The sequence below is a fragment of the Megalops cyprinoides genome, chromosome 4 (genome assembly GCF_013368585.1).
Source record: "Megalops cyprinoides isolate fMegCyp1 chromosome 4, fMegCyp1.pri, whole genome shotgun sequence".
Lineage (NCBI taxonomy): Eukaryota > Metazoa > Chordata > Actinopteri > Elopiformes > Megalopidae > Megalops > Megalops cyprinoides.
In genome coordinates, this window is record NC_050586.1 from 20,647,132 (window position 1) to 20,673,528 (window position 26,397).

The window sequence follows — 26,397 nt, forward strand, 5'->3', positions numbered from 1 at the left end:
TGCACGAAAAAAAAACACACATGACCCTCAGAGTTCAGCAGGAAGTAGTAGGTCGTTGCAATAGAAATGGACAGCTAGCATGTTTAGCTGCTTGCTCTCTCAGGTGCAACCGTTGTCATTTCAAAACAAACTTGGAATGAATCTTATGGAGTAAGCCTTGTTCGTCGGTTTCCTCACTGAATTGTAAGACACTTCTGCCGACTTCTGCCGACTGAACCGTTAGCTAAATATAGAGAGAATAACAAGACAGATCGTTCATGTTCATAATACTGCATGCCTTGTTGCTTGAAGTTATGTTGCATGAGCTGTGTTATGTCTTGCTAGCCAATGTCTTGGTGAAACGACTAAATAATTAAAATCAAGGCAGGTACTTATGCGTAGTGTGCTGTGGAAATTGCTAAATGGTTTGACTTGCAGTGCAAACGTGAAAACTAGATAGCTAGCTCGTTGTCGGTCCACGCTGTAAGCATAATATGTGACATTTCAGTAGGCATTATGAATACGTGTTAAATGTTGGAAACTACTTATTGTTTCAGAACGGAGACAGAGGGACTGCTGTATGTCTTCTCTGCAACAACTTGTCTGTGGCTTTGCCAGGGGAGTGACATGGGGGGCGTGCTATCCTGGGCGGGTCCTTCTTTCTCGCGGCTCCACTGGGTGGCCACGCGTTCAGACCGCAGGGAAAAAAGACTGCCTGGAACTCCCTGTTCTAAATGAAGACGAACTGGAAGAGCAGTTTGTAAGGGGATCAGGGCCAGGTGGACAGGCAACTAACAAAACCAGCAACTGCGTAGTGTTGAAGCATATACCGTCCGGTATCGTTGTGAAGGTAAATGAATGAATCAACAAATTAATATGAGTATGTTCCCATTCCGTTAAAAACACACACAGTACTGTAAACGTTGCATTTGCTCAGCAGTGTGTTGGCTAAGCCAATGTAATATAATAATGTAATATTTATAGATGTGTTTACAATGACTAACATAGCTTATAATTTTTACATGTCAATTTGTGCAGCTCGATATTTACTTAATACTAATATTTAAATCAAGTACCTTGCCTAAGGGAATCACAGCAGGGAATCAAACCAGCAGCTTTGGTGTACAGGCAAACAAGTTTGCAGTCCTGCTCCAACCACAAGCTTAATTATTGAATTTCATAATATACACGTTGCTGTTGCTTAATAATTGTTATTAATTCAGACATAGTAATATTTGAGATATTTAACCCACAATTCAGAAATATAAATTAGTGAAACTGCTGGCTCCATAAACCTGGTCCACAGACCCTTGGCATATGCTCAGAAATGATCATTTCTCTTTTCTTTGTTTTTTTTTTTTCTATGTCAGTGTCACCAGACCAGGTCAATGGAGACAAACAGGAAGCGGGCCAGAGAAATTATGCAGGAGAAGCTGGATGTCTTCTACAATGGAGAAGACAGCAACGTTCTTAAGCAGAAGAAGAATGCAGAATGGCGCAAAAAGGAGAAGAAGAGAAAGGCAAAGGAGACTCTGGAAAAAAAGAAACTATTTAAAGAGATGGTCATAGCAGAAACCAGGAAAAGCGAGGAGACAAGATGAGGCACAGCCACTCAATCCAGGAAGACAAACTGCTTCTTCATTTTCTTTGTTGTTTTTCTCTACTGTCCAAAACGCATCATAAACTATGGTGGCGTACTGAAAAAAAAAAACAGTTGAAATAAATGTCACACATCACCTGCACAGCTAATGTGTGAGATGGAATCTATTATTGTATTCGAAACATTCAAAGACTTGATAAATAAATTGCCATCACAGCCACTTTAATGAAAATACGTTTTATTACACTGAGTAATAAATACATACAAAGATGCAAATAATGGCTTTATTACAACAGTTTATCCAAATCTGGTGTGTGGTACAGTGTATTTGGCACTATTTTTTTTCCTCCACTATTTCACCTATGTGTTAGTGTGTTACAAAGATCCTAATCCATCATTAAATGCCCCTTGCTAGTCTTACCCTGTACAAGTCATGCAGTTTCTATAATTAATCAAGGGCATTGCTACGTAGCATGCAAAGTTTTTTTTTCCTTTTTTATTTGTATAAGCAGTCAAGAAATTGACATTCCCAAATGGGAACACAAATAAAACCAGGAGTTTCCTGTCAAGTATAGCTCATATACTGGTCTATAGTTTTTTTTTCAGCATTCCCCCAGCCAGATGTGTATATATATTCTTTTTAAAACCTTTTCTTCTGGAAAGATGTATTGGGTTGTGATAAAATAATGGTTAGAAGGGAGGAAGTCCAAAGGTTCTTCAGGTTAGAGTGTGTTGACAGGATAGCCTCGGTAATTAAGACCTCGCATTTCTCTCGGTTTCTGCCAAGCATTCCCGTACCAGACCTCTTGCATGAATTATGCCTTCAAAGGGGAAAACAAGATCAAAAAAGATCCAGGCATTTGGATCCAGTCATTTCAATTTCATCAGATACAGAAATTTTTTTACAAGAAATATTGCAATATTTAACAACACAATGTGACCACTGTGGCCAAAATATACCTTAAGTTCCCAATTTCTTTGGAAGTGTTATCCATAACAATTTCAGCATTTTCTTAGAAATGACACCTATGTGCTCTTTTTCTGAAGCATTACCTCGTTTTAGTCTTTCCATGGCACTTTTGCTCCCAGCGTATGTTGGTCTAATCTCTTTCCCCAGCTCTTCAATGATGGCTAGGAGTTCTGCATATTTACTCTGAGGCACCTGGTTTGCACTAGTACCCTGTCATAAGAAAGCATATGCAGTTTAGTATATTCCACAACTAAAATGAAATTTTGGAGATGTACACAGTACACACATAAAAGGCAAAAGAGGAACTTTACAGCAACTCCATAACTGTCTTTATTGCTTACACAACAACTTTATATGCTTTATCCTAGCTGCGGCAAGGAAATTTTGCATGATTACCATATTACTTTATCATATTACATATTACTACATTCAAACATTTTCATTGTTGGTATACTACCTGTGAAAAGCCCAATGAAGGTGGTCCATAGTCGTTCAAGATCGGCCGGTAAGACTGTAATGTTGCTAAGCTTGTTGAGGGAGAATGAACGTTTCCAACTGTAGGGAGAGAAAGGACAAGGCAGCCAATTTAAAAACAATATTTACTAGAGATATGGGACTATGGACTATTGAGTGTCCAGTTAATTTTCATAGTTTACATTTAGTATTGAGCGTAATCTTGTCCTGATTAATCACATAAGGAGGTTTACCAACGCATACGTTTATGTATTTCAGTAAATTATGCCAGACCCCTGAGTGCGCTAAGCATGTGTTCATGTAATTCAAAGGCATGCAGTGAGCCACAACCAACACTGGGTGTCCTCAGAGGGTCAAAAAAGAATTTTCCTCATCCAGATCAATCATCAGCCCTGGGGAGACAATCATGGAGGAAACCGTACGGGCTGAATTAAGAAGCCAAAGTGATACATTTTTATTACATTGTTACGGGCATCCATTCGAATAAAACCGGCTATCGGACAGCGCGCACTCGGTTCAAGACAAAGATGGAACTTCCGTTTTCTTTATTTCGCCGATGCTGGAGAGGAAAAAGCTTTTATGATTAGTAATAATGGCGGATATGAATCAGCTCTCAGGATCTGACCCTATATATATAACTGGACAAAAACTACAGACACGGGCTTTCCCCAGGTATTCATTACAACATTGAATTTTGCATCCGATAAAACAGAGCAAAGATTAAAAATTAACCGATATTTCTGCCTTACCCTGGTTCACGGAAGTTCCCGGAATGTGCTGGTGGAGGTTGGGTTTGTAAGACATTCCCAGAGACATTGTAAATTAAAGAAATAAAAATGTCCTGAAATTCACTGAAGCGTCTCTGTCTCTCTCAGACACTTTTTGTTTACAGCAGAGCGGCACCGGCAAATATGGCCGTCACTTTATATTGACACCCACAATGCAATCTATCACCACAATGGTAAATTCATGGCAATTTCACCCAAAACGGGTTCGTACTGTAAATATGTGCACGTACATCACAATTCATCACAAAGCTTATAATTTTTAAATAACTTATACATTATCTATAAGTATGATCCACAATTATTTTAAAACATTTAGTCCATTTTTTTCCACAAAAACTTAGTACTAAAGAAAACTTTGTAACACTTTTGAAAGGTTACCTGTAACTGTAGTAACCGAAGTGCAACATTATAAGAGACTGAATTCTTTGTTGAAACAGATTATACCAATTTTTTTATTTTATTAAATGATGTGCATTTAAAATGTTCCTCTTAACATAAATGAAACGTAAAAACGTGACGTGAGTATTTATGCTATATTCGCTTGAACCTGTTTCTAGTTGAATTTATAAAACTATACGATCCAACGGTTACCTTTAAAAACATCTTCTGAGACATAAATCTGTTCTTTGACTAGTCAGCAAAACCGTGTTGCCATACAGCGCTTAATTCAATCCTTTGGACTAAGAAAGAGATTTATTGATAGCTGGCTGCATCTATAAAACCTATGATACCCATCATTTAATTTAGTAATCTTAATTTTGGGAATCGGGAGGGGGACATACAACGTGCAAACGGGGCACTTGAGACTTAAAATCATACAAAGGAGGGCACATGCCATTCGCAGCCTCTTCCTGTCGTCTAACACTCTCCCCTCCCCCTCCATCCCATGACGAGGCGAGCAACTTTAGTGCTAAATTTTTCCACTTGACGAATGACGTGTTATCCAGTAGCCAGTACTGTTAGATATTATCGGGCTTGGAGGCGTTTACGAAGTCCTTCTCTGTGCCTTGTGAAAGCGGTGCTTAGTTTCCAGAGCATTTTTAAGGGAAGAAGCGGGATAAGGCGGGAAGTACTAGCTGCCAGCCAGATCTTATGGCGTGTACCTCTTGTTTTTTGAAGACAGCTACTTTAGCTTGCCTCTTGGATGTTGCTGGGCCCATTGTGTAATGGACGCTAACCGACCACTACTCAGAAAGTACGCAGTTTTTTTTTTTAGTTAATTGTCCATAGTAATAGATAAATTCTATAGCAAAAGCACCTGCTCAGCAGTAAACGTTTCCGAATAGACTGCACGTGAGCAATCGTGATTGCGAAGGGGTGGTAGGATAAATGCCTCAAATGTACTCACAGAAGGGATGCAAGAATACAAATTTATTCTCCATATTTATTGGTCATATGCAAGATGTAATCTGCCTTTAACAGATTTAAATTCTTTGTACAACAAATCAGTCAGTAGTGCAATTTGTTCAAGCATGAAATAACATTGTCCTTCAATACCTTATAAATAATACCACTTCGGGCAAAAAATAATTTAAGATATGCAACTATACACATTTTTTACATTGAGGCAATAACTCAACATTAGAGGTCTATCCTATCATAACATTTGCAGCACCTAACTCAAAACTTTTAGAGTTCTTTACCCCACCATGTATCTGTACCAATTAAATGCTAAAACATGGTGATACAAAGGTAAAAATGTAAACCAGATGTCACCAATGACATATTGATCTTAAGGACTGATTGTCTTTTTGAGGAATGGAGACCACACCAGCTTTTGGGCAGAATAGAGAATTGTAAATCATAGTTTTGACACATCAGTGGTGGATGCAATCTCATGAGCATACACTTTCGTTGGTTGGTGAGCTGTGGCAGGACACCAGAAAGGAAACATGTTAACCTGGTAAACAAGCAGTGTCATGCTTCAGACGTGTGCATTCTGCTTCGCAAGTGGAAGCATGTCAGGCTTAAATACCTTGTCTGTCAGTGTGATTGCTCATCGATCTAACCCCCTGAGCACCGTAATGCATCATAAAAAGCAACCAAAAAAAGTACAAGCATCCAAAGAGAAGGTCATAAATAGAAGCTAGAACAATAATGCGAACATTATTATGGGGGTTAAAAAACACACATATGCAGAATGAGTATTATTTCTGCTGTTGCCTGGAGTCTCCTCCCTCGCCTTAACATGACCGAGCCGTGAAGGGCCTGTGAGCGTCCCACCGACCCTCCCCTGAAGGAGTATTCTTTGGACTGGAACCCTGAATTTGTGCATGCGGTTGGGGGCACATGGAGTCAGTCCCGTGCTAGCAGCAGCTGGGGGGCGCCTGCTACGTGTTGATGAAGTGGTTGATACTCTGAGGGTGCAGCTGCTGCCACATCTGCTGCTGCTGCACGGCCAGCTGCTGGGACTGGTCTGATGACGACAGGATGTTGGTCAGCGGGGCCACACAGTTCGCCGGAATGATCAGACCTGGACACAGAACACGGGTCAGGGAAGGGCTTCCGTATACACAACCTCACATGGATCCACACCAAAAGCAATGAAGGCAGTTTATACTGACCGCCTGGAATTTGCATTTTGAGGGAAAGCCCCCCCCCCCCCCCCCCCAAAACACACCCCTCAAACTGCAATTTTTAACCATAACATGAATACAGAATACTTAAAGGGCGTGTCACAATTTCCAGTCTTGACATAATGATTGCAAACATATCCTGTGAGCATGACCTTACCTACAATTCTCTGTCCATCTTCAGTTTTAAGCCGAACAATCTGCATTTTCACATTGGTTCCGCTGACGGCAGAGAGGACTCCCTCCACTTTCGTCCAGACGCTAAGCACAGAGCCACAAAGGACGTAGTAGGTTCGGCAGCGAAGCCCGACCTCACACTGGAGCCCCAATGAGACCTTCTTACAGTTCCCTCGCCTGCAACAAGCAGTTCAATGATCATACCATTTTCCCCTTTAAATAATCAGGCTGTGATCAACCATTTCAAAGTTTATCCCCACATTTGACACTTGAGACCAAAAAAGATAAAGCCCATTGAATGCAAAATTGGTTTCCTTATCTATCATGTGCTTAACACTAAGTTCACTCTGTGTAAGCACATGTTGACATTTCACACAGATTATGAAGACAGTCAAACTACAGTGCAAATGATGCACTTTGTTGTGACGCTCCCTCAACTTATCCATTTCAGAGAGAACACCAGATGCATAGTAAGATACCTACCAGTAAGCATGGGAACATGTGTCAGCTGAGGAATTGTACTGATCTAACCAGTGCTGTTTGGCATCCTCTGAAAGGACCTGTTATGAAATACATGTTTTTATGCACTGATAGTTCTGAAAGTTTGAATAACAAGCAGCAACTGAGATCAAGAGATTCTCACCTTTTTACACTTCTTTCGAATGTCGGCGTAAGTCTCAAGTTTGAGTTGCTTCCCTGTGTTTGGCCTGTACACCAGGAAGAGCCTCTTTTTGGTGTTAACCTCCTTCACCAAGATGGCTGTCTTCTTGTTATTTCTCACCTGGGAGTGGGAGAATGTTTGTCTGAGAGCAACGACATGTATTTTTAGTGTTTTTTGGATATTAAATCAGTGTGGTCCTGTGGTTAGAAGCTGAAAAAAACACCTTGACATAAATCTTGACACAGTGTTGCCCACAGATATGTCCTGAATTTCCACAATCACCTGTACGTAGAAGCCGTCATCTGGCCCATTTTGCTCCGCCCAAACGTGGGTGGCATCTTCCCAAGACATGCCCCTCTCTACTACCACCTACAGAGATCAGACATGAGAGTTAAATGGAAAATGTAAGCAACTATACAGAGTGACACAAAGAGAAAAAGAAAGCAATTACTACAATTAGAGCCACAAACTCCTCATTCACATCATCTGACCTATTGATAAATAAGTACTGTTAAGGATGACTGGTTTCGCAACACACCTTAATGACATTTCTGTTGTAGAACAGAGAAACGCTACTACACTACTATCACTGCATTGCCCATTTCAGCTGTGTTTAATGGCAGACAGGATGGGCAGCAGTGACCTTGCATATCTGACACTGGCAATTGAGATCCTTGGAACACTGAACATCAATAGAAACATCTCTAGTTATGCATGCATTCAGAAAAAAATTCTCACAGATTTCTGTTAAAACATGATTTAAGACTCTGGAATGGTTTTACCACAAAAAGCCTTTTTTCAATTTAACATAGACTACTCTGAAAAGCGCATATTCACCTGCTAACCCCAGGTAGAAAAAGGTTTTGCATAGAACAAATTCATGAATAGCCTCCATGATGGTTTCAGTTAGAGAGCAGTCTACACTTTTTGGGAAATTTTAAGGTCCTGGACCTCCACTGGTCAGATGGCAACATTGATGTTTGCTGTCAGGTTCCACAGAAAGCATTCATTGCCTAAAAATTCAAGGCTACCAAAAGGTGGTTAACTTCACAATACAATTTTACCATACTGTTATGTCAGGCAAGTGTCTTAGGGGGAAAATTCAAACCAAAGAGAAACAATTGTGATTCTTTCCTCCATAAAACACGGCATTCAGAAGATATCTCAACACCTAACATTTGATTTCAGCTGTGTGAATCTCAGCTGCATAAATGTTTGTTCATGGCAGAAATGCAAGGAAGAATTTTCTTCAGAAGCCAACACAAAAAAGTGACATAGAACGTAAGCAGTATGTAAGGTCAAGCTCTTGCTGACAACGCCATCCTCCTCTCTGTGATATACAGACCTTTTGCTGCATGCTTTACATCTGGTGCTAGTGTCCCCTTGTTAGAAAAGGGAAAGGTGTACTGAAACATACAGGAGGGCACAACTGGCTAAAAATCCTGCCAAGCAGCACAGGCATGAATTGTGGAGAAAAAAATAACAGCAAGATACCAAGCATGCATCAATGTCTGTAAGGAAAACAAAACAATTATTCTGTATAAGCCACTGCAATCTCAAGACCTCAGTTAAACAGATTTGTGGTTTGAACTCAATGAAGCTGTGCAAAAACCACATAACCATGAAATTTCAAGGCGCATTTCTTCTGCTCAATCATATTTTTGTTTTAAATTTACACATGTACATTTATGCTGGAGGCTGGATTTATCTCAGCACACTGTCGCTCTCTGTTCCCAATACTGCCAAACGTTTCATTAAGGCTAGACCACAAAATGAAAAAGGAAAAATAAAAATGCCACAATCTGGGAGATGAGTCACAAGACCACCAATATGGAGATGTCATCTTGCTGTTTTTTTTTTTTGTGTTTACATACTACCAGCTCCACTGCAGCAGAAAAGGCAGGTTGGAGGATTCTGCAAGTCAGCAGTTCAACTGCAAGGTGGCAACTGCACAGGCCTCTGCAATCACACAAAGGCCCAGTGCTCACCAACAGCCCTTTTTCTACTAATGGAACCCGAAACGAAGACTGCAGCCCTAAAACTGGAAGGGGTCCCATTCCTGTGTCAATGCGTTCTAGGGCTGTACCCGACTCAGAATTTTGTCAGTCGAATCGGATTTGGCTGTTCAATACGAAGATTCGACTATTCGTTCCTTTTTTTCATATAGACTATCTGGCAATCAGAAATCCATTGGCATGAGTTTCAGTGATGATTTTGACCACATTAACATAGTCAAATGCAACAGAGTTATGGGAACATATTTTTGAGCATTTAATGTACAGCTCACATTGCTTCTATTGGTGGCAACCTAATGCTACTCTGACTTTCACAGTAAAGCCTCTGTTAATCATCCTTGTTGAGGACTAATTTTAATGAGCATAATAAAGTTCCTCACTTTGTGTCTATTCCGTAAAATGTTGGTACATATGCTAAAAATGGGATTTTGTAACAATCCTGCTACCTCTGTGAATATGTCACAGGAATGCAGGGGTGATCAAAATTGCTGGATGTGAACACCCCAGGTAGCAAGCAAAGGAATGCAGACTTAGCTCAACATACCAATGAGATGATGGTGACATCTTGGCACGCGGAAAGTTTTGGTTCCTTTTTGCACTTGGCTTATCTGTGTCTAAAAATCTCTCATAGTCACTGTGGTGTGTCAGGGAGGGGATCAATGAAACGTCAAACCATAAATCTGATGCCAAAATAAACTAAATAAAAAGTAACTGTATCTTTCAAAGATTACACATGCAAAACAAAGTGTTGAATTCCTGTTGATGCTCAGTGTACTTGCAGGTATGAAAACAAGTGAGCATACACATACCGTGGAGAGCTCCACATGACCTGAGGTTGAGTATCCCGGAGTCAAAAACTTCTTGGAGTCAGCCTTTTTAACTTTCTCATCACCAGAGCCAAGATCTAAGAGCCAAGACAAAGAAAGGAATGCACCAGAATTAAAAATTTGGACACCTATGTCACAAGGTCTGCTTGCTTTGTATCAGGTCTAATGAGTTGGCTTAAGCATTGATGAGCAACAGGATAAGTCAATATTTAGCTGAAATTCACTGAAAGGTCATTTTGCATCAGTCTTAATGGTAAAAAGGACCAATGTCATCAGGTGCAACTGAGTCCTTAATCAACTAGTAACTTCACTGGTATAATGCATACAGCTGTTGGTGATAAAAGGGCTGAATCGCTGAGAATCACCTCTGAACAGTTCAGAGACTGAACAATTTAGAGATGTGAGCCTACCCAGAATTCCCATGTCATATCGACCATTCTTCTTGGCATTCTGGATGACTGTTGTCAGTGTGTCAGAGAAGTACTGGAACAGTGCATTCTGCTGCTGGACCTCCATGCCCAAAATCCGGTTCAAGAATTTGCCAATGTTGTTATGATCTGCCAATAGACAAGAACATGCAATGATCAGTTGAACAGGAGATGTAATTCCATAAAATGATCCACAAGACTGAACACTGGCAATGCAATCTAACATGTGGATGACTGACCTTTATCCAAAGTGAGAATGCCTGAGCGATCCTCCACATTTATTAGTCCTACACCAATTAAACCGTGGCGAATTTCTGGAAAAGGAATGAAGTATTCATCGGGGGCTATCCTCAATTAATCAAACAAGTAATACAAGAGAACACCATCTTGAGTATGGTAAGTTCAAAAACTGTGATGTAAAGAAATAGACCTTAAGCAAAACACAAAAGCGCATAAGCATACCTCTGAAGAAATCGCCATCAAAGTCAGCAGGTGGCGAGACAAGCGGAGAGTCCAAGTTGACTATAGACTTCATCACTATTTCCAGAGCATTCCGTCCATACTGCAGGAGAGAGGGGTCTTATTACATAGTAATCACCCACCAACCACACAACCACCATGTCATGTTCTCTAAGCCTCTAAACAGGGCTGGGCTTGGTCAGTACTTGGATGAGAGACCTCTTGGGAAAACAGAGTGCTGAGGCAAGTAGTGGTGGGCCTGTTGAGGGCATTCTTTCCTTTGGATCAATTCAAAAACCAATCTCTCACTTCAATGATGGTGACACTTTGTTGGTGGAGAGAACATCCTCTAGGCAATACACTGAACTGCCCTAACTCACTGTAGTCTGGTGTTTACTCATTACCCAGTTTCACTGGCTAAATAATTCCTTGCCTCTCCATCTAAACGTATGTGTGTTTTTTGGTCTTCTTGCATCAAATGTAATGCAGCATATACTACCCAAACTGGCGCTGTGCATTGATTGAGACCGAGATGAGTTACCTTGTTGTCAAAGTTGAACCTGCTTAGATCTCTGGTTTCCGTAGCTCTTCTGTCCCCATGGGTGAGAGCTCCCTAGCCAACAACGCACACAGCTTAGTTAAGCATGATGTAAGCCACTCACTGAGAAACACTTCACTGAAAAATGGCACTTACTAGGCTCTCCAGCCTTTTGGCCACAATGGAGGCGAACCGCTGCTCCCCGGCAAGCTCAGAGATGAGGAACACATACTCTGGGGCCGTCACCTGATTTGACCTGTGTGTTCTCCCTGTGAGCAGGCAAAGAGAAGGGCAGTAATGAGCACAAATTACAAAAAAGGGTATTCCACTTTAACTGACTATAGGTCTCTGAGGAGTAACTACTCAGATTGACTGAATGGCACATCTGCAGGCCTTCTCATCTTTACTGGGACAAAGAGCCAAAGACTACAGGCCAGGCTAATCAGAGAGCAGGCTGGGTACTACAGTTTTTCTTCAAAACCGACTTCAACCAAGTCAGTATGATAAAGGATGAAAAGAAGGATTCTTTACAAATGAAAATAAATCATAAAATGCTACATACCAAACTGCTGGATGGCTCTGTCAGCACTCCATGGCAACTCCAGTGTCATGTGCACCCTCCTTCTCTGGTTTTTCACCCTTCGGTCTGCTTGGAGCGAAATACCAGAGCTGGCCGCTTCAGAGATGATGGCAATGTTCTTGAAAAGGGTAACAGAGACGCCATCATATCAATGATGTGTAACCTGTGCTGTCATTCAAGTTCTGGTAAAAAGCATGACAGCAGAGAATTCCCGACATGTGCCACACCTTCTCTCCTTCCATGAACCTCTGCTTCTCTGTGATGTTGAGTATCTCTACCGGGACGTCCAGTTCAGACCGTGACTCATAGGAGATGCTGCCATCTCCATTGCTGACCACACGTCCTTTCCGTCCGGTCATCTGAGGACAGGAAAGGAGAGGGAGGGGGGGTTAACTGCATATCTCTATGTCTTGCCCTCCTCAGATGGGACTCACTTCTGTCAACCCACAATGTCACCTCACCAACACCTCTGCTTCCCTTTCCAAAACCATATTTGAGTCTCAATACTCTTGTCCTGAAGCTGTTCTTGGGTAAATTTTAATTACACTGGGGACTATTCACAAAAATAAGAACCATTTTTACAGGGACCACTGGAGCAAACAGAAAACTGAGTTCAACTCAGAATCTCATTCTGAGATTTTGTGAAATGAGTCATGCTATTGCAAATTATCTGACTGTTGATGATTTGCCCAGTGCTCCTCAGCACTGCTTCTGAAGTAGTCGTTTCCTTTTGTTCCATTCCAGCCTGTTTGTTTATGTGCTTTATTGAATCATCGTCACTGTTTACTAGCCGACAGCTTGAAAGCAGTAAGGCTTTCCACCCCAGCTGCTAAAAGCTCAGCTGGAACAAAAGCCAGAGTGCTGAAGTACTGCTTCAGCGCCAGAAATGGGGAAAGGGCGAGGGCTGGATCGCCCACCTCGGCCACACTTTCCGGCCCTCCCAGCTCGTCGATGAGCTCGTCCAGAGTGTTGGGTGGCAGATCCTCTGAGAGTTTCTCCAGCTCCTCCAGCAGTGTCCGCTTCATCTGCTGGGCATTCTCCACCGCGTCCTGGCTCGTCATGGAGCTGCTGTTCTCGCTCTCCTTCTTGGCTGGAGGACCGGAGAGAGAGAGAGAGAGAGAGCAAGTAAGAGAGGGAGTTTTTTTTTTTTATAAATTCATATGGTCCCAAAAAGCTCCAGCCTCATTAGATCAATCACGCAGGCGATGGACAATCAACCCTGTTGGGCCCTTTTAAAAAAAAAAAAATTAAGTCTGTGAGAACTGCAATTAGTTCCGTTAAGTTAAGATGATTAGTGCGTTCAGGCGGATAATTGACTTAACGTGGGCAAACACAAGCACTTACAGCCGGTTGCTGCGGTGCTTGACTGTGTTTTGAGAGCAGGGGTAGTGAAAGCAGGCCGCGTTGAGCCGAGACCAGAGGCGAGCAAGGCACTGTGAATGGAGTCTGGGTCAATGCTCTTCTTTTTTTTCTTTTTACTCTCCTTCTCCTTTCCTTTCTTCTGCTCTTTTCTAATCAACCAAGGATCTGAGTGAGAGAATCATGAAAAAAATTCCATTGCAGACATGCTAATGTGTTTTACGCAACATCCTTGATGCAGACCAACCACGTTGCTGTGGTTTAATGCACATATGCTTTCAATTTTGTGCATCATTCTCACACAATCTGTGCCTACATACAATGATCTCAAATGGAAAATGAATGAAAAAAAATGTACAAGTCATCCAATCTTGTGCAGTTCTCCTGAGTCTGCACTGAGTTGAGTCAATCATTCATAAGTCATTTGCTTGTTTCATATTTCCCATTCCCATGCTCTATGGCCGTAGAACAGATCCTTTCAATTTAAACCAATCAGTTAGTTAAAACCATAACTTTGCTCATCTAAAGGTTTTTTTTTTTTTTTAAACAAAGCCTCAGCACGTTTTTTGATTATCTCAGTGATCTGCACTCACTGTCCTCCTCATCCTCGCTGGATTCGTCCATGAAGGGGTTGAAGTCATCTTCGTCCCCTGAGCTGACCGACTTAAAGCTGTCGTCATCACTCTCTGCCTCCTTCTCTGAGGCATCCGATTCGCTGGCGCTGTCACATGAGCTGCTCCCAGATATGCCTCCAGACCCGCGTGGCTTCTTTGCACCCTTTTTCATCTCTTGGCCTAGGACACATCAGTACCTGCTAGTTAACCATTCCCCTACAACACAATGTGTGCTCTAAAGAACAGAAAAAGCTGGCCCATTTTTCTCATAAAGCCAGGCGATAAAGAAGTGGCTAACACATTTGACAGTTGTTCTCTGAAAAACAATGGATACTTTGTCCTTTTTCCATTTAACAGGTATAATTAAAGGGCATAATTCATTTCAAATTCTCTGAAAACAATAATAGTCTTTACCTAGGGGCACCAAGCGCACAACAGACAGCCCCCAAAACGTGAATGTGTTAAATAATTAATAATGACTGCTGTCCTGTTTTCAGAGAAGTACACAGGGTGCCTTTTCATGAGAAGGTTGTTCTGTGGCTGACAAAGACCTGGGAGCTCTCAGGGGAGGAAAATTACTGGGAAGCCCTGCTGCTACCTTTCCGTTTCTTGCCCTTCTGGTCTGTGGAGGCACTGTCGTTTGGCGAGGGCGTTTTCTTGGCAGTCAGATCAATCCCCAGCAGGGTGGAGAGCTTCTGCCTGTCGGGGGCAGGGAAGTGCTTCTCCACAAGCGACTGCAGCACGCCCCTGTCCCAAGGGGAACAGCCACTGAGTCTGGACAAAGCTACTAGTGTACTATACACTAAATGCCAGAAGACGCACATTGTGAGCCACTAGGAGATAGTAGTACCGGTGGCCACTTTGATTCAACACTATAATTCACACATTGTAGTCCACTGGCAATGGAGTTATTCACAAAGTAGTGTTAATGTCACAGCACGTCTTTACTCCAGCAATAACGCTGACAACATTACTTTAAGTTTTTGCATGGACTTTAAAACAAACACAAGTGCCAAATTTGTGCCAGTGCTTTTATGTGAGGACATGGATGACAACCTACTTCGCTGTGGAGACAAAGTCATTCAGTTCTCCTCCTCCATCTTCCAGCGCTTCCAGTGTCCGAGCTTCTCCTGTTGATTGGAGTCCGATGACCACGCACTGGGAAACAAGCCAAGTGTCAGCCAATCAGCTGGGAAAAATATAACTGTGGCAAAAAATGTGTCTGGCACCAAAAGTTTGTACCTTTCCGTTTTTCACCTCCTCACGAGCAAGCTGGACCACCCTTCTGACTTTGGAGGCGATGCACAGGTACTTGAAGAACCTCTGGTGGGCTGACCAGAACTGGCCCCACATGGACTTCTTCATGCGCGGCTCTGCATCCATGAGGTTGGCTGCCAGCTGGAACTTCTCCCGTGCGCTCACCCACTGCAACAAAGCCAGAGCCATCAGCCTAAACACACAGCTCCGTGACCTACGAAAACCCAGTGAGAACATGTGGGAGGGGCAGCTTACTCTATCCTTGTGCCAACAACATCAAATCAGGTATTATAGCACTGAAACTGACATTACAAGATTTACTTTTTTTGGGCGAATGCATAAATTCAACAATTTAGTTTTACTAGGCCTAGATTTCAAAATTTTGTCTCCCACAGCATTACTGTAACACCAGGGTAAATAGGGTTATGCATGAAAAACTGTTACAAGAAGTTGCCCTCAGATGAACTATTAAAGCGCTAAATGCTCGGGAGAACCCCCGATTGTTTTTAAGGGGTAGAAAATCTAATTATGCACTTGAAGCTTAGAATGAGCTAACCTCTCCTGCTACTGCATCACAAGGCACAGATGAAGGAGCAATTCAACTGTTGAAATCCACTTCCAAAATCTCTGAGGAAAATCTTCCCGCTGAATATTTTTACCATCTGTCTGTCCAAGTAGTACCAGTTAGCAATAGTACAATTCTAATTCAAAATATGTCCTCCACTCATTCCCCAGGGTTATTTAAAGCAACTTTTCTCTTCATTCTTTTCCTTCCTGCAAGTACTGTAACGGAGATCTGTGCAATCCTCACCAGACGAACTGCTTTGTTGTACATCGTTATGTAGTCTCGTGTCAGAGGGACTTCTTCGACCTTGAATGTCACCCCAGTGAAGCTCAGCTGCCTGGCGATGTACATCCCTCGCAGCTTCATATCCATGGCAACTATCTCCATAGCACCAACTCCCCTGAAATGAATTTAAAATTTTGTGTCAGCTTAATTCCTTTCAATTGGCATGTGTTCAACATCAACTGCCATATGTTCATGTCTAAGGGTGAAAAGGAAAAAGGCAATAATGAGTTTATGCAGCGTGTTCACAAACAGATGGCAATAAAGAGCCAGTGCGGCAAACTTATGAATTTGCAAGCAGCGAACGCTTTAACAAGATTATTGCACTGCTTGCCCCAAAGGGAAATCGCAAAATTGGAAATGCTTGGTAAAATTGACGAGGGCCTCTGTACCAGACTAAATACATATTTTTATAAAAGATCAGCCATTTTCATTTTCTTACCCATGCATATTCAATACTGAAAGTGTTATGTACACCAAAATGGTGCAAACAGATTACGATTCCCTTCATATACATACACATTACATATACATTTAATTATTACACTTTCAATTAAAACATGCAAATGTCCAGCTGGGAACCCCAAACGGAGCACTGACTCAATGGATAGGAACATTTAATCCTCTCCCAACACAGATGTAGCACAAATGGGCATGTGGGGGGGGGGGGGTTCTTCCTCTGCACACCTGCGTTCCACAGCCTGGATGAAGTTGCTGAACTCTTTGAAGGGGGTTCCCTCGCCCCAGATGCCGAGGCGGTTCATGTAAGCCATGTTCCGCGGCTCAGATGCACCTGCGTGAGAATGACAAGCTGAGCAAAACTGGGCCTCCACCTGATTCACAACTACTCACACTGCAGACCCAGAGCTCACACTCCTTAACCCATACAGGACCCCCTTAATGCCTCCACATGCCATCCCCGCAGCCTTGGACTATTCAGGGGTGGGGGAGCTTGGTGGCCATTTACAATTCTGTAAACAGTAGCTTGCACAAATTTGTTTCCATTATGTGCGAATAGAGAGAGTAAAATCAATACTCAAGAACAACAGATTAGGTGGTTAGGAAGCTCTTTTTTCTGTAATCTCAACACTCTCCAAGACTCAAATGTTAAGGTAAAACTTCTCAAACTTCATGCTGTGCAAGAAACTATATAATGCCAATGGCAGGGAAAGCACAGTGGTGTGTGAGACATCATCTCAAATTTAACTCAGAAACAGGACCTTTTAACCTTGCTTCCCCTTTTTTATAAATAGCACATTCTTAATATACTCCTTCTGCTATGATGTTTGCAGAAGCGCAAACTGTTGACAAGTCACGTCCTCCTGCTCTCTGGCTAGCTCGACAGTTAGGAGTTTTTCCCCCAACAACTATCCAAAACTCTACATTTAGTATCATGAGAAGGGGTTATGAACAGAGAGTAGCAGACTGACATAGCAAACCACAACCTCCTAGTCACCCATAGCCAGTCACATCTGTACTCAATGTATACGGTACCCCATACCCCTAACCACAAAAACCTTCCCATACACTTGTGAGACAGTACATTTCAGTACTTTGGTATTTCATATTTCCTATTCAGGTTCTTACAACTATCCCATCTTCGTTCAAATTAATACTGCTGCCATTTCAATAAAATTCCAATGTAAAGTCTGATTTTATATTACATTACATAAAACCCTACTTCTAGCCTGAAGTAACTTCAGTTCAGGACAGGTATACCATTTTAGATCACAAGGCAACAAACCAGGAAAGCAAACTGCACATGAAATATCAGATTTCACCGCTTGACTTCCCACTTCTATGACATGGAGCCATACCCCCGGCCTCACACCCCCCCTTCCCCCAAACATACCAAAAATGACACATTCAGGGCCTCTGGCTCAAGTTACATACCTGTAGCACTGGCGTATACCACTCGTGCTTTTGGAAGCTTGTTTTGCAGTTCCAGGACAGCCAACCCAGTCTTAGTGGGTTTGGAGGAGCCGATAGGACAAACATTTTTTGCCTTGTGACATTCGTCAAATATAATCTGGGGGCCCAGTCAAGGACAAACCTTGGTGAGACAGATGATATACTGCTAGCTTCTCGTTTACATAGAGCGCTTGACATATACACACCAAATGACTGGTTACATCAAACTACATTACATTATGCTTAAGGGTTAAGTGTTTGGTGGCTAGATTCTGTGGAATTTTAAAGAAAACTTTCAATTACAGGAACAATTACAGGCCTCTACTATTTGTGCGTTCTCCTTTACTGCACCAAAGCCTGCCACTCTGTAATCAAAATCTAGACAGCATGGGACAACAAAGCTTCAAAAGGCACCACTGAAGGATACCACTCCATCAAAGTCTGGTCCGCACCAGTGCAGCAGCTGTTTGAACCTGGTCTTGTATTTCCCACCAGACTGGCTCTCTCCAATCAGGGAAGAGTACGTGGCAAAGATCACTCCCTTCTTCACACTCCCATTGTGTCTGGAGGAGATCTTTCCATACTTAAACTAGGAAACCACATTTCAAAAATGTGGCTCAGAAATTTAAGGCAAATCCCAACACAACACCAAGACATTTGTTTGACATTTAGATCAATCCATCTCAGAAGAGCTGGGCCTGACACCTGTACTGTCTCGGAACATGCTGCCACACTATCAGAGGGTGCAAACTGATGAAAAAGGTGTCCCCCCAACTTTTTTGTGAAAAATGGTTATTGGCTGCATGCACATAAGTAAATTATTAATAAGATCAGCCATCTTTGTTTCTAAGGCTCCCTGTAAAAATCAATCATTTCAAAACTATACTCAGATTTGGACTTGCATTGTTTCTAGAATTATTTAAGGGTCCAAGGAATCCAAATCATTAACCAACAGCCCATTTTAAACCTCCGGGCTTAAGCCTACAAATAAGATTTTTTTACAGGAAACATCAGACACGAAGATGCAACCATTACAATTTTTCACAAAAATGGTTGAGACACATCTTTCAGCACTTTACACCACTGGATACAATGGCAGCAGGTTCTGAGATGGTTGGTGTTGAAACCTCTTCTCCTTAGACCATCTGACATGGTATGAGTAATTTCCAAAGCTACTCTACCGCAATTATTATATACACCTATTGCGTACATAGTATTGTTTCTTACCTTATTCAGCGAATGGACCTGAATGTTTTTTGCCCCAATGTCCCTCAAATCCCTCTCAGCGTCATACTTCAAGTCATTAGAAACACTGAACCTGGAAAAGGAATTCAGGTGATGCAGTACAGATAGATTTCACTAATGGCTACAAATCTAGAGGGAGCCAAGTTTCTTACCAGAGGGATCTTTTCCTGCCAAGGAGGTAGTTTTCATAAATGATCCCAGCAATGGTCCTGCCTTTTCCAACACCTGCTCCATCACCTATCAAATAGGCGGCTCTGTCCCCATTTGGAAGGAAGGTCTCATGTTGCTAAAAGTGGAAAATTTATGTGTCACTTCCACTGCTTTTGTCCCTTGCTTGGCAGACCCTTGAATAACCTCTGATGCTCACAGGTTCACCTCTGACACTCAGACTCACTCTGTAAACTGTTGTTTTTACAGCTAAATTTTAGTGGAGCTACTGAGATAAAGTGCCTTGCTCAGTGTCACACGGTGGTGCAAGGGTGGGCACCCGTGGCAGGGCCTCTACCTGACACGCATAGGTGATGGCCTCCAGCTGCAGGGCTGACAGCCAGCCCCGGTCGATGGTCTCCTCTGGGATAGACAGTCGGTACCACACATCAGGGGGAGAGACACTGGACAAGGAGCTGGTTTCCACCACTGGGTCAGGGTGCCTTAGGCCAACCTTCACTGCAGAAGCAGAAAAGGAGGACAGTCCATCCCCATTTAAATTACTGTATAAACCTGGCCGAGCCAGAACGCACATCACCAAAGCACCATTACGTAGAGTCTTGGACAAAGACTCACATTACGATAATGAGGCTCGCAAAGCAAGATACATTACAGTTGTCAAACAGATTACACCGCATTAACTACACTGCTCCACTTGAAACACAAGTCAAGAACAGTCAGTAGTTCATCCAAATATGATTATTACATGAAAATGACTGACAGCTTGTGATAGTTTGCTTGCTAGTCATTACCAACCTGGCTGTTAGTTGCACAAAAACATGATTCATTTAATTCCTGTTTTGTCTCAAGTCACTACAACTGAATGAGTTCAGGGGGACAGTAGTACACCCATTGCCAAAAGATATCTATCAAAATGCTAGCGTTTATCCAACAATAAATAACTTTATAACATCAACAGAGGCATACACAGATCATGACCTCTCTTCCCTTTCAGTAAAAATGCAACATAGTGCAAAAACCAAGAAATGAGACAACACAAAAACAATGGAAAAACACAGAATTAGATTATAACAATCAAAGTACAGCCAGAACAAACATACTGCAGTATAAATTTCTCAGGTTCTCTACACTGAACTGTAAAATTTCTAAGATAAAGAGAAAAGCGTACACATAGTAGAACATGTTATTTGGGAGCCATGCTGTCACCCTGGAGCAAACAGCTAAATGAGCCAAATTGGGCCCACTGTTGAAGAAAAAATGTTTATATTTGCCTACCTACACTTCTTTCAGTTCTTTGCACTGACAGATCCTGCATTATCCACAATCTAATATGATGTGGCTGCAAAGACATTAGGCAATCCTTACATTTCATAGGCATGTATTCTGCATATGTCTCAGCATGACCCAGCTCTTCTTCATCTTCTTCCTCTTCCTCTTCTTTCATGCCATGCATTTTCTATAACAGTCACAAATCAAGCAATTAGACAATGTTCTACAAAACAACATATATGTGTACAGTTTTGTCAGTCCAAAAGTCCAGTCTTTCTTTAAAATACAAAAGAATGTATCCAAGACTGATCCTGGACCAGCTCCAGCTTTCTGCTGGGTTCAGGGATGGATTAGGAGTTCCTGCATCAGCATTTTGGGGGCACTATCTACCTGGAGCCCTTTCAGCTGCTAAAGGATTCAGATGGAGATAAATATTCAGCCTGCTCTCCTACAGCAATATCACTGTGGTTATGTAAAGGCTTTTACATAACACAAGCTGCTGCAGTCAAAAAGAGCCAACAACCAAATGGCCGAAGTGCCAGGCTTACACTCGTGGGTGAGAAGCTCCTCATTTTGATGTCATCATTGACCCAAATCCTGGACATATCTTTGTTTGAAACCTCCTTCTTCATCCCGTTACTCAAATCAGCTAAAAGCAAGAGAAGGGAATTATTCACAACACAGGCAGAGAGGGAAAAAACTAGGCATACTGAATATAGCACACACACCGCTTCAGTGAGGTGAACTGGTAAGAGCAGAAGTCACCTTACAACCCCACCCATCTGTAGTGGATATTTCCATTAATGTGGTTTTCATACCAATACAACTGGCAAGGCATGAAGGCTTACTAACCCAGCAAATAACAACACTATTATAGATGTTGTAATACTCCCTACCTGATTTATTTACCATCCTTGTTGAGACCAAAATTACTTCTGCAAAAATGAATTCATTGGCCAGGTGGGTAACAGTATAATTAGTACAACAGCTACCAGCACCATTGTGGCACTTGACAACAATCAAACAGAATGTAATAGAGTCAAAAAACAAACATTTTCAAATGAATTAATTTCATAATAACATGATACAAAGGAGAAGCACCACCATAAAATTGGGAAGGAAAACAGATGGCAAACAGGCAGAGAAGAGTGGATCATCAATTTGGAGTTATACTGTGTTACTCCTGTATTGTGTTATATACTATATATTACAGTATACTGTGATACTTTTTTATTAACAAAGATATATTCTTCAACAATTAGATATACAACCCACTGAAATGATGATATGCAGCTCTAAGTTCAGAGAGTGAGTATCCCCAAGTCACAATTTGACAATTTAGGATTCAGACACATCTTGATCAACACTTACAACCAAGCTCATATAAATAATTCAAATCATTATGGTGCCTAGTATTCTAATAATTCCAGTTCAAAACATAAAGTTGAAACTGGTGTCAGCAGAGTGTATGCACAGACTCTGAAAAACAGCAGCATGAGACAAAAATCCAGAGGAAGCACCCGGACTGCTGATCACTTCGAAAGCATCGAATGGTAATCACTGAAAGGATGAATTAACATGTGTCTGTGCTGAGCTCTCTGAGATGAGACATCGAGCAAGCTGACAGACGAGCCAGTGGAAGGACTTACTGGTGGCCGTGGCAACAGGCGGGGCTATGTTGGGAGGTGGCTTCAGCTTCATGAGCTCAATGAGACTGTTGGTCTTGAGCAAATCCTTCATCAGGACCTCTTCCTCAATGGGCGGGGTGAGTGTATGTACAACAGTGGCAGAGGGGGTCTGTGTGGTGGTGGCTGCCGCGGTGTGGACCACTTTGGCCACCGTTATGGTCTGTCTGGAGGTGGCATTGCCACTGACAGATGGTTTGGTTACAACTATTGTTCCAAGTGATGGGAGCTGATTGAGCTGTTTCAAGACAAAGGTGGTGGTTGATGGCTGAGGCTTCGGCTGCCACCAATCAGGAGCAAGAAAGGAGAAACAGGAATGAGGATGTCATTATATGCAAATTAAGTAAAACTAAGTCTGATGGAAGATCACAAAATGAACCAAAATAAAACCATTTGGTCAGGAGTTTCCAAAAAATGTATCTGATGTGAGAATGGTTTCATTGATTATTTACAAGAATTTACAAGCAGTACCCATACAAGACTGTAGTGTGACATCACACCTACCCTGACCATGATGGTGGGAGTGGGTGACACAGCTGGTTCCTCCCTCACCAATGCACCTGTCTCTGTTCCAAGGCCAGCATCGAGGGCACTTAGGGGAACAGACTGAAGCAAACATCTTTCAATTAGTGCATAGCATGAGACAACATTTCATATGATTTTCTCAGTTGAACAGCCCCCCCCCCCCCCCCCCCATGCAACCAATTATAACTGCAGCAAAACCAGAGTTTTTCAGTGTCTTTCAGTTTGTCATCTTATTTCTGCTCCTGACTTCAAATCAGCCTTGTTGACCAAGCTCAGAGTGAAAAAAAACACGTAATTTCACATTCACACATTGACTCTACAATCTAGCTGCAAGGCTTGCCCTGATATGTCCACAAGAATGCAACTTCTTGCCTCTCGTACCTGTTGCACAGTGAACGGCAGGCCAGTGTCGACAGTGCCAACGTCAATGAGGTCGTTTGGGCTGATGCCACTCTCACTCAGGGCAGCAAGCAGCAAATCTTGTCCAGGATCCATCCTCTGCATGCCCAAGACAGACCCATCACAAACCTCACCAAACACAGCTGCGTGCAGCAGTACATCTCCTCAATGAATTACACAGAACTAAAGAAACTTAGGAATGCTGCTGAAGTCATAGTAGCAGTGGTGTGCACCATAATCACTTTAATTAACTGAATACTATAAGCCACAGAGAGGAAATGGCAATAGCCAGTTCACATAAAAATGAGGAGAGCTGACCTTTTCACTTTGGTGGCAACCACCCCATACAAAAACAACTACCTTCAATTAAGTTCAAGCTCAATTTTACAAGCAAGAACTGCAAGATGCACCGTCATTGCATGCATTGCAAGATTGCACTGTCTCAACAGTGAATGATATCTGTTAGAATAATAACATTCACACATCCATTAAACTTCACAGTGAGTTAAGAAAATTCATATCAGGGAGTTAGGAAAGATTATATCAAACAAATGGATGTCTCCCGAAAACATCCACGGTGTGAAAAGAATGACTGACATACCTCCTGTCGAAACACTAAAAGTACTGATGAGGAGATGTAAACATTATACACATTTTATTTCAGATAATTAATTATTTCATTGGGATTCCAGAAAGATAGAACTGCCGCAAATATCAAGACATCTGACACTAACATATCTACCTTTGTACAAGCACGGAGAAAGAAGCCGTCTTCCAAGCATGAACAGAAAGCACTCAGCTAGCTAACAATACACCCAAACTTACGTCCTACATGTGACCTACACTAAAGACGTTTCTATACAGCTAGTCAGCTAACGCAATACAAGGGAGTCTTCTGAACTCTAGAAAAGTTACTGTATATTCTAAAAAACAAATCTTTACTGAATAGACTAAAACATAATCTTTTAGCAATTATTAGGCTTGTGTCGGTGAATTTAACAACTAGCTGATTAATTTTCACACGTAATCAAACCAGTCCACTTGCTAGGTACCTAGTTAGCATTAACTTTATTTGTGTCCCCATCTCTTGAAAAGGCAGTTCAAGTTGGATTAGCTATAATATTCACTTCAGCCGACATTAGCTATCTTGTATAAATGGGATGAAACAGGCATACTCAAGGACCACATGTTTTGTCTGACAGTTAACTAGACGTTTAGTTAGCTGCTACGCTACTCATTATACCTGGGCAGTTAACGTTACTTCACAGACGAATTTCCCCAGGGGGATGAATAAAGTACGTATGTATCCATCTATCTATCAGTCTAGATGTGCGGTTTACATAAACTTTATTATGACTGACTAGCTATCATTAATGTGAACAGGAAGACAACCATAGAAATCTTCAAATACCATTATAACCAGCTAGCGAGCTCTAAACAAGATGTCACTATGTATATAACGTCAAGTACCTTGCAAGCCAGAACGCAATGACAAGCTATTTAACAACGCTGCCTAACCAGCAAATATTTGTCCAGTCAACTCAATCACTGCTCGTTAGCTTTAGTTATGGAAGTCTAACTAGTGTCACTCTGCACTGCATTGGCTGTAAGCAGCTATGCTAAAATGAACTTTCATTCTAACGTTGCCCTCTCCAACTAATGTCAATGACTAGTTAGCTAAGATATGATACGATATTGTCTAACTCGAACGGTTAGGTAGCTGGCATCCTTGGAGAAGCAAGACAGCCAGCTAAATAGTGTTATACAACGTTACTCCGGTAACAGAGCTAACGTTAACAGGCTAATGTTATCTGCCGCACTCTGAGATGTCAAACTCGGTATATCAAACTGACATAGTGATAAACAAAAATAGGCAAGTAACGTAACATTTACTCGCTTTAGGCAAAACTGTATGGAGCCAGGACCACACGACTGCGTCTGAAACAACCGATTGCTACGCCTAAAGCACGGGGCCATTAATATTGTTATAGACACAATCCATGACATGCAAAAGAAAACACTGAGTATGTTCATCTTAAATGAACCCGTCTGCTAGCTATCTGTCAACAACATTGATCAAAAACTACCTAAAGGATTCAACTAACTCGTTGTCAGGTTATCCAGTCTTGTGGAGAAAAACGCAACAGTTCCATATTCACTTATATATACCGTTATGCATTACCTCACAAACTACTGACTTGCAGACCCTCCAGATCTCAGTTACTGCAGCGGGTTCAAGGCTCCTGTTACCTTGATCCGCCGCTTTCTAGCCATCTATCGCCATCTTTACCAGGCAATCAGAATCGCTCGGGGATCACGTGATACCCACACCCGTGATGAGAAATTTCCAGAGTCGAATCGCTACTGCTGAACGGTGCGAATGAAGTTCCCGCCGATCGGAATGTTGCTGCAGTTTAACTACACACGTCATCTTAAAGAAAATTACCATTTTAACATATTTTTGTAATTTAAATAGATCCGATAAACAGAGAACTGAGCTGTGATCACGTGACGGATCGTGTCTTTTCAGGAAATGACGACACGATGTTCGTTTCCTTGTACGCGGGGGAGTTCTTTGCCTTGTGGCTGCGCAGATTTCCTGATTTCTGATAGCTGAGTGAGCTAACGTAAAGGAAAGACGATAATAGGAAAATCAATTCAATGACACAAAGATCAGTGTACTACGCAAGTTTGCTCAGCTTGACCTCCTAAACATAACATTGATACAGTCGAGGAACTTTGGGGACCACATTGGGAAGGTCTAAATGCAGAACTATGTTAAGTGTATATGTATTACTGAACTAATTGTACATTATTTGTCTACCATTGGCCACAAAGACACGTTTCACGTTGTGTTTGAATTGGCCGTATGCTCATTTGTCGAATTAGGCCGCAAATATAGTGGTGTGTTTGAATATTTAGTTAAGGCAGACTAACTGATGAATGTGCATTGGACAGCGAGTTTGGTTTATTCATTTTATGTGATATGTTTTGCATTGTTTTACCACCATTATGATTCTTAAGATGACAAGAACTGTGGTGTGTGTAA

At 41.9% G+C, this 26,397-nt stretch overlaps 3 protein-coding genes across 5 annotated transcripts; 1 reads left to right on the top strand and 2 right to left on the bottom strand.

Annotated features, from left to right (window-relative positions):
• The first annotated feature begins 67 nt into the window (after positions 1-67).
• On the top strand, positions 68-1,897 carry c4h12orf65 (chromosome 4 C12orf65 homolog). Of its 2 annotated transcripts, none has more exons than XM_036527919.1 (3): positions 68-183; positions 537-829; positions 1,350-1,897. In XM_036527919.1, exons 2-3 carry the CDS (start codon positions 560-562, stop codon positions 1,578-1,580), a joined length of 501 nt encoding a protein of 166 aa, XP_036383812.1. In that variant the 5' UTR covers positions 68-183; positions 537-559; the 3' UTR covers positions 1,581-1,897. The 2 variants fall into 2 exon arrangements, with proteins under 2 accessions (XP_036383812.1, XP_036383813.1); XM_036527920.1 differs by having other exon boundaries at positions 68-150.
• Positions 1,898-1,941: 44 nt separating this feature from the next.
• LOC118776994 (cyclin-dependent kinase 2-associated protein 1-like) lies at positions 1,942-3,933 on the bottom strand. The gene is made up of 4 exons (XM_036527675.1): positions 3,773-3,933; positions 3,007-3,104; positions 2,633-2,759; positions 1,942-2,400 (listed from the first exon to the last, which is right to left on the bottom strand). The coding sequence occupies exons 1-4, from the start codon at positions 3,837-3,839 to the stop codon at positions 2,333-2,335; spliced, it is 360 nt and encodes a 119-aa protein (XP_036383568.1). The 5' UTR covers positions 3,840-3,933; the 3' UTR covers positions 1,942-2,332.
• Positions 3,934-5,305: 1,372 nt separating this feature from the next.
• On the bottom strand, positions 5,306-25,856 carry LOC118776852 (protein strawberry notch homolog 1-like). Of its 2 annotated transcripts, XM_036527450.1 has the most exons (32): positions 25,531-25,856; positions 23,331-23,447; positions 22,929-23,030; positions 22,389-22,704; positions 21,288-21,388; positions 20,836-20,926; positions 19,808-19,968; positions 19,455-19,588; positions 19,285-19,375; positions 18,485-18,646; positions 18,040-18,175; positions 16,834-16,939; positions 16,111-16,264; positions 15,285-15,467; positions 15,103-15,200; positions 14,641-14,789; positions 14,022-14,222; positions 13,414-13,596; positions 12,987-13,159; positions 12,297-12,428; positions 12,052-12,187; positions 11,646-11,758; positions 11,493-11,564; positions 10,955-11,054; positions 10,732-10,806; positions 10,475-10,621; positions 10,047-10,141; positions 7,505-7,591; positions 7,205-7,342; positions 7,045-7,121; positions 6,545-6,738; positions 5,306-6,284 (listed from the first exon to the last, which is right to left on the bottom strand). In XM_036527450.1, exons 2-32 carry the CDS (start codon positions 23,442-23,444, stop codon positions 6,142-6,144), a joined length of 4,164 nt encoding a protein of 1,387 aa, XP_036383343.1. In that variant the 5' UTR covers positions 23,445-23,447; positions 25,531-25,856; the 3' UTR covers positions 5,306-6,141. The 2 variants fall into 2 exon arrangements, with proteins under 2 accessions (XP_036383343.1, XP_036383344.1); XM_036527451.1 differs by lacking the exons at positions 5,306-6,284; positions 7,045-7,121 and having other exon boundaries at positions 6,667-6,738.
• Between the last annotated feature and the right edge of the window lie 541 nt (positions 25,857-26,397).

What these genes read in the sequence shown, in the direction of transcription:
- LOC118776994 (XM_036527675.1), bottom strand. Translation starts at nt 3,839, where the DNA reads ATGTCTCTGGGAATGTCTTACAAACCCAACCTCCACCAGCACATTCCG. An exon ending in CTTCATTGGGCTTTTCACAG is followed by an intron (nt 2,760 to 3,006) that starts GTAGTATACCAA and finishes TTCTTATGACAG; the next exon opens with GGTACTAGTGCAAACCAGGT. An exon ending in CATGGAAAGACTAAAACGAG is followed by an intron (nt 2,401 to 2,632) that starts GTAATGCTTCAG and finishes TCCCCTTTGAAG; the next exon opens with GCATAATTCATGCAAGAGGT.
- c4h12orf65 (XM_036527919.1), top strand. Translation starts at nt 560, where the DNA reads ATGTCTTCTCTGCAACAACTTGTCTGTGGCTTTGCCAGGGGAGTGACA. An exon ending in CGTCCGGTATCGTTGTGAAG is followed by an intron (nt 830 to 1,349) that starts GTAAATGAATGA and finishes TTTCTATGTCAG; the next exon opens with TGTCACCAGACCAGGTCAAT.
- LOC118776852 (XM_036527450.1), bottom strand. Translation starts at nt 23,444, where the DNA reads ATGGATCCTGGACAAGATTTGCTGCTTGCTGCCCTGAGTGAGAGTGGC. An exon ending in ATCCAGGCTGTGGAACGCAG is followed by an intron (nt 16,265 to 16,833) that starts GTGTGCAGAGGA and finishes AATTCATTTCAG; the next exon opens with GGGAGTTGGTGCTATGGAGA. An exon ending in AGATGGACAGAGAATTGTAG is followed by an intron (nt 6,285 to 6,544) that starts GTAAGGTCATGC and finishes TTCTGTGTCCAG; the next exon opens with GTCTGATCATTCCGGCGAAC.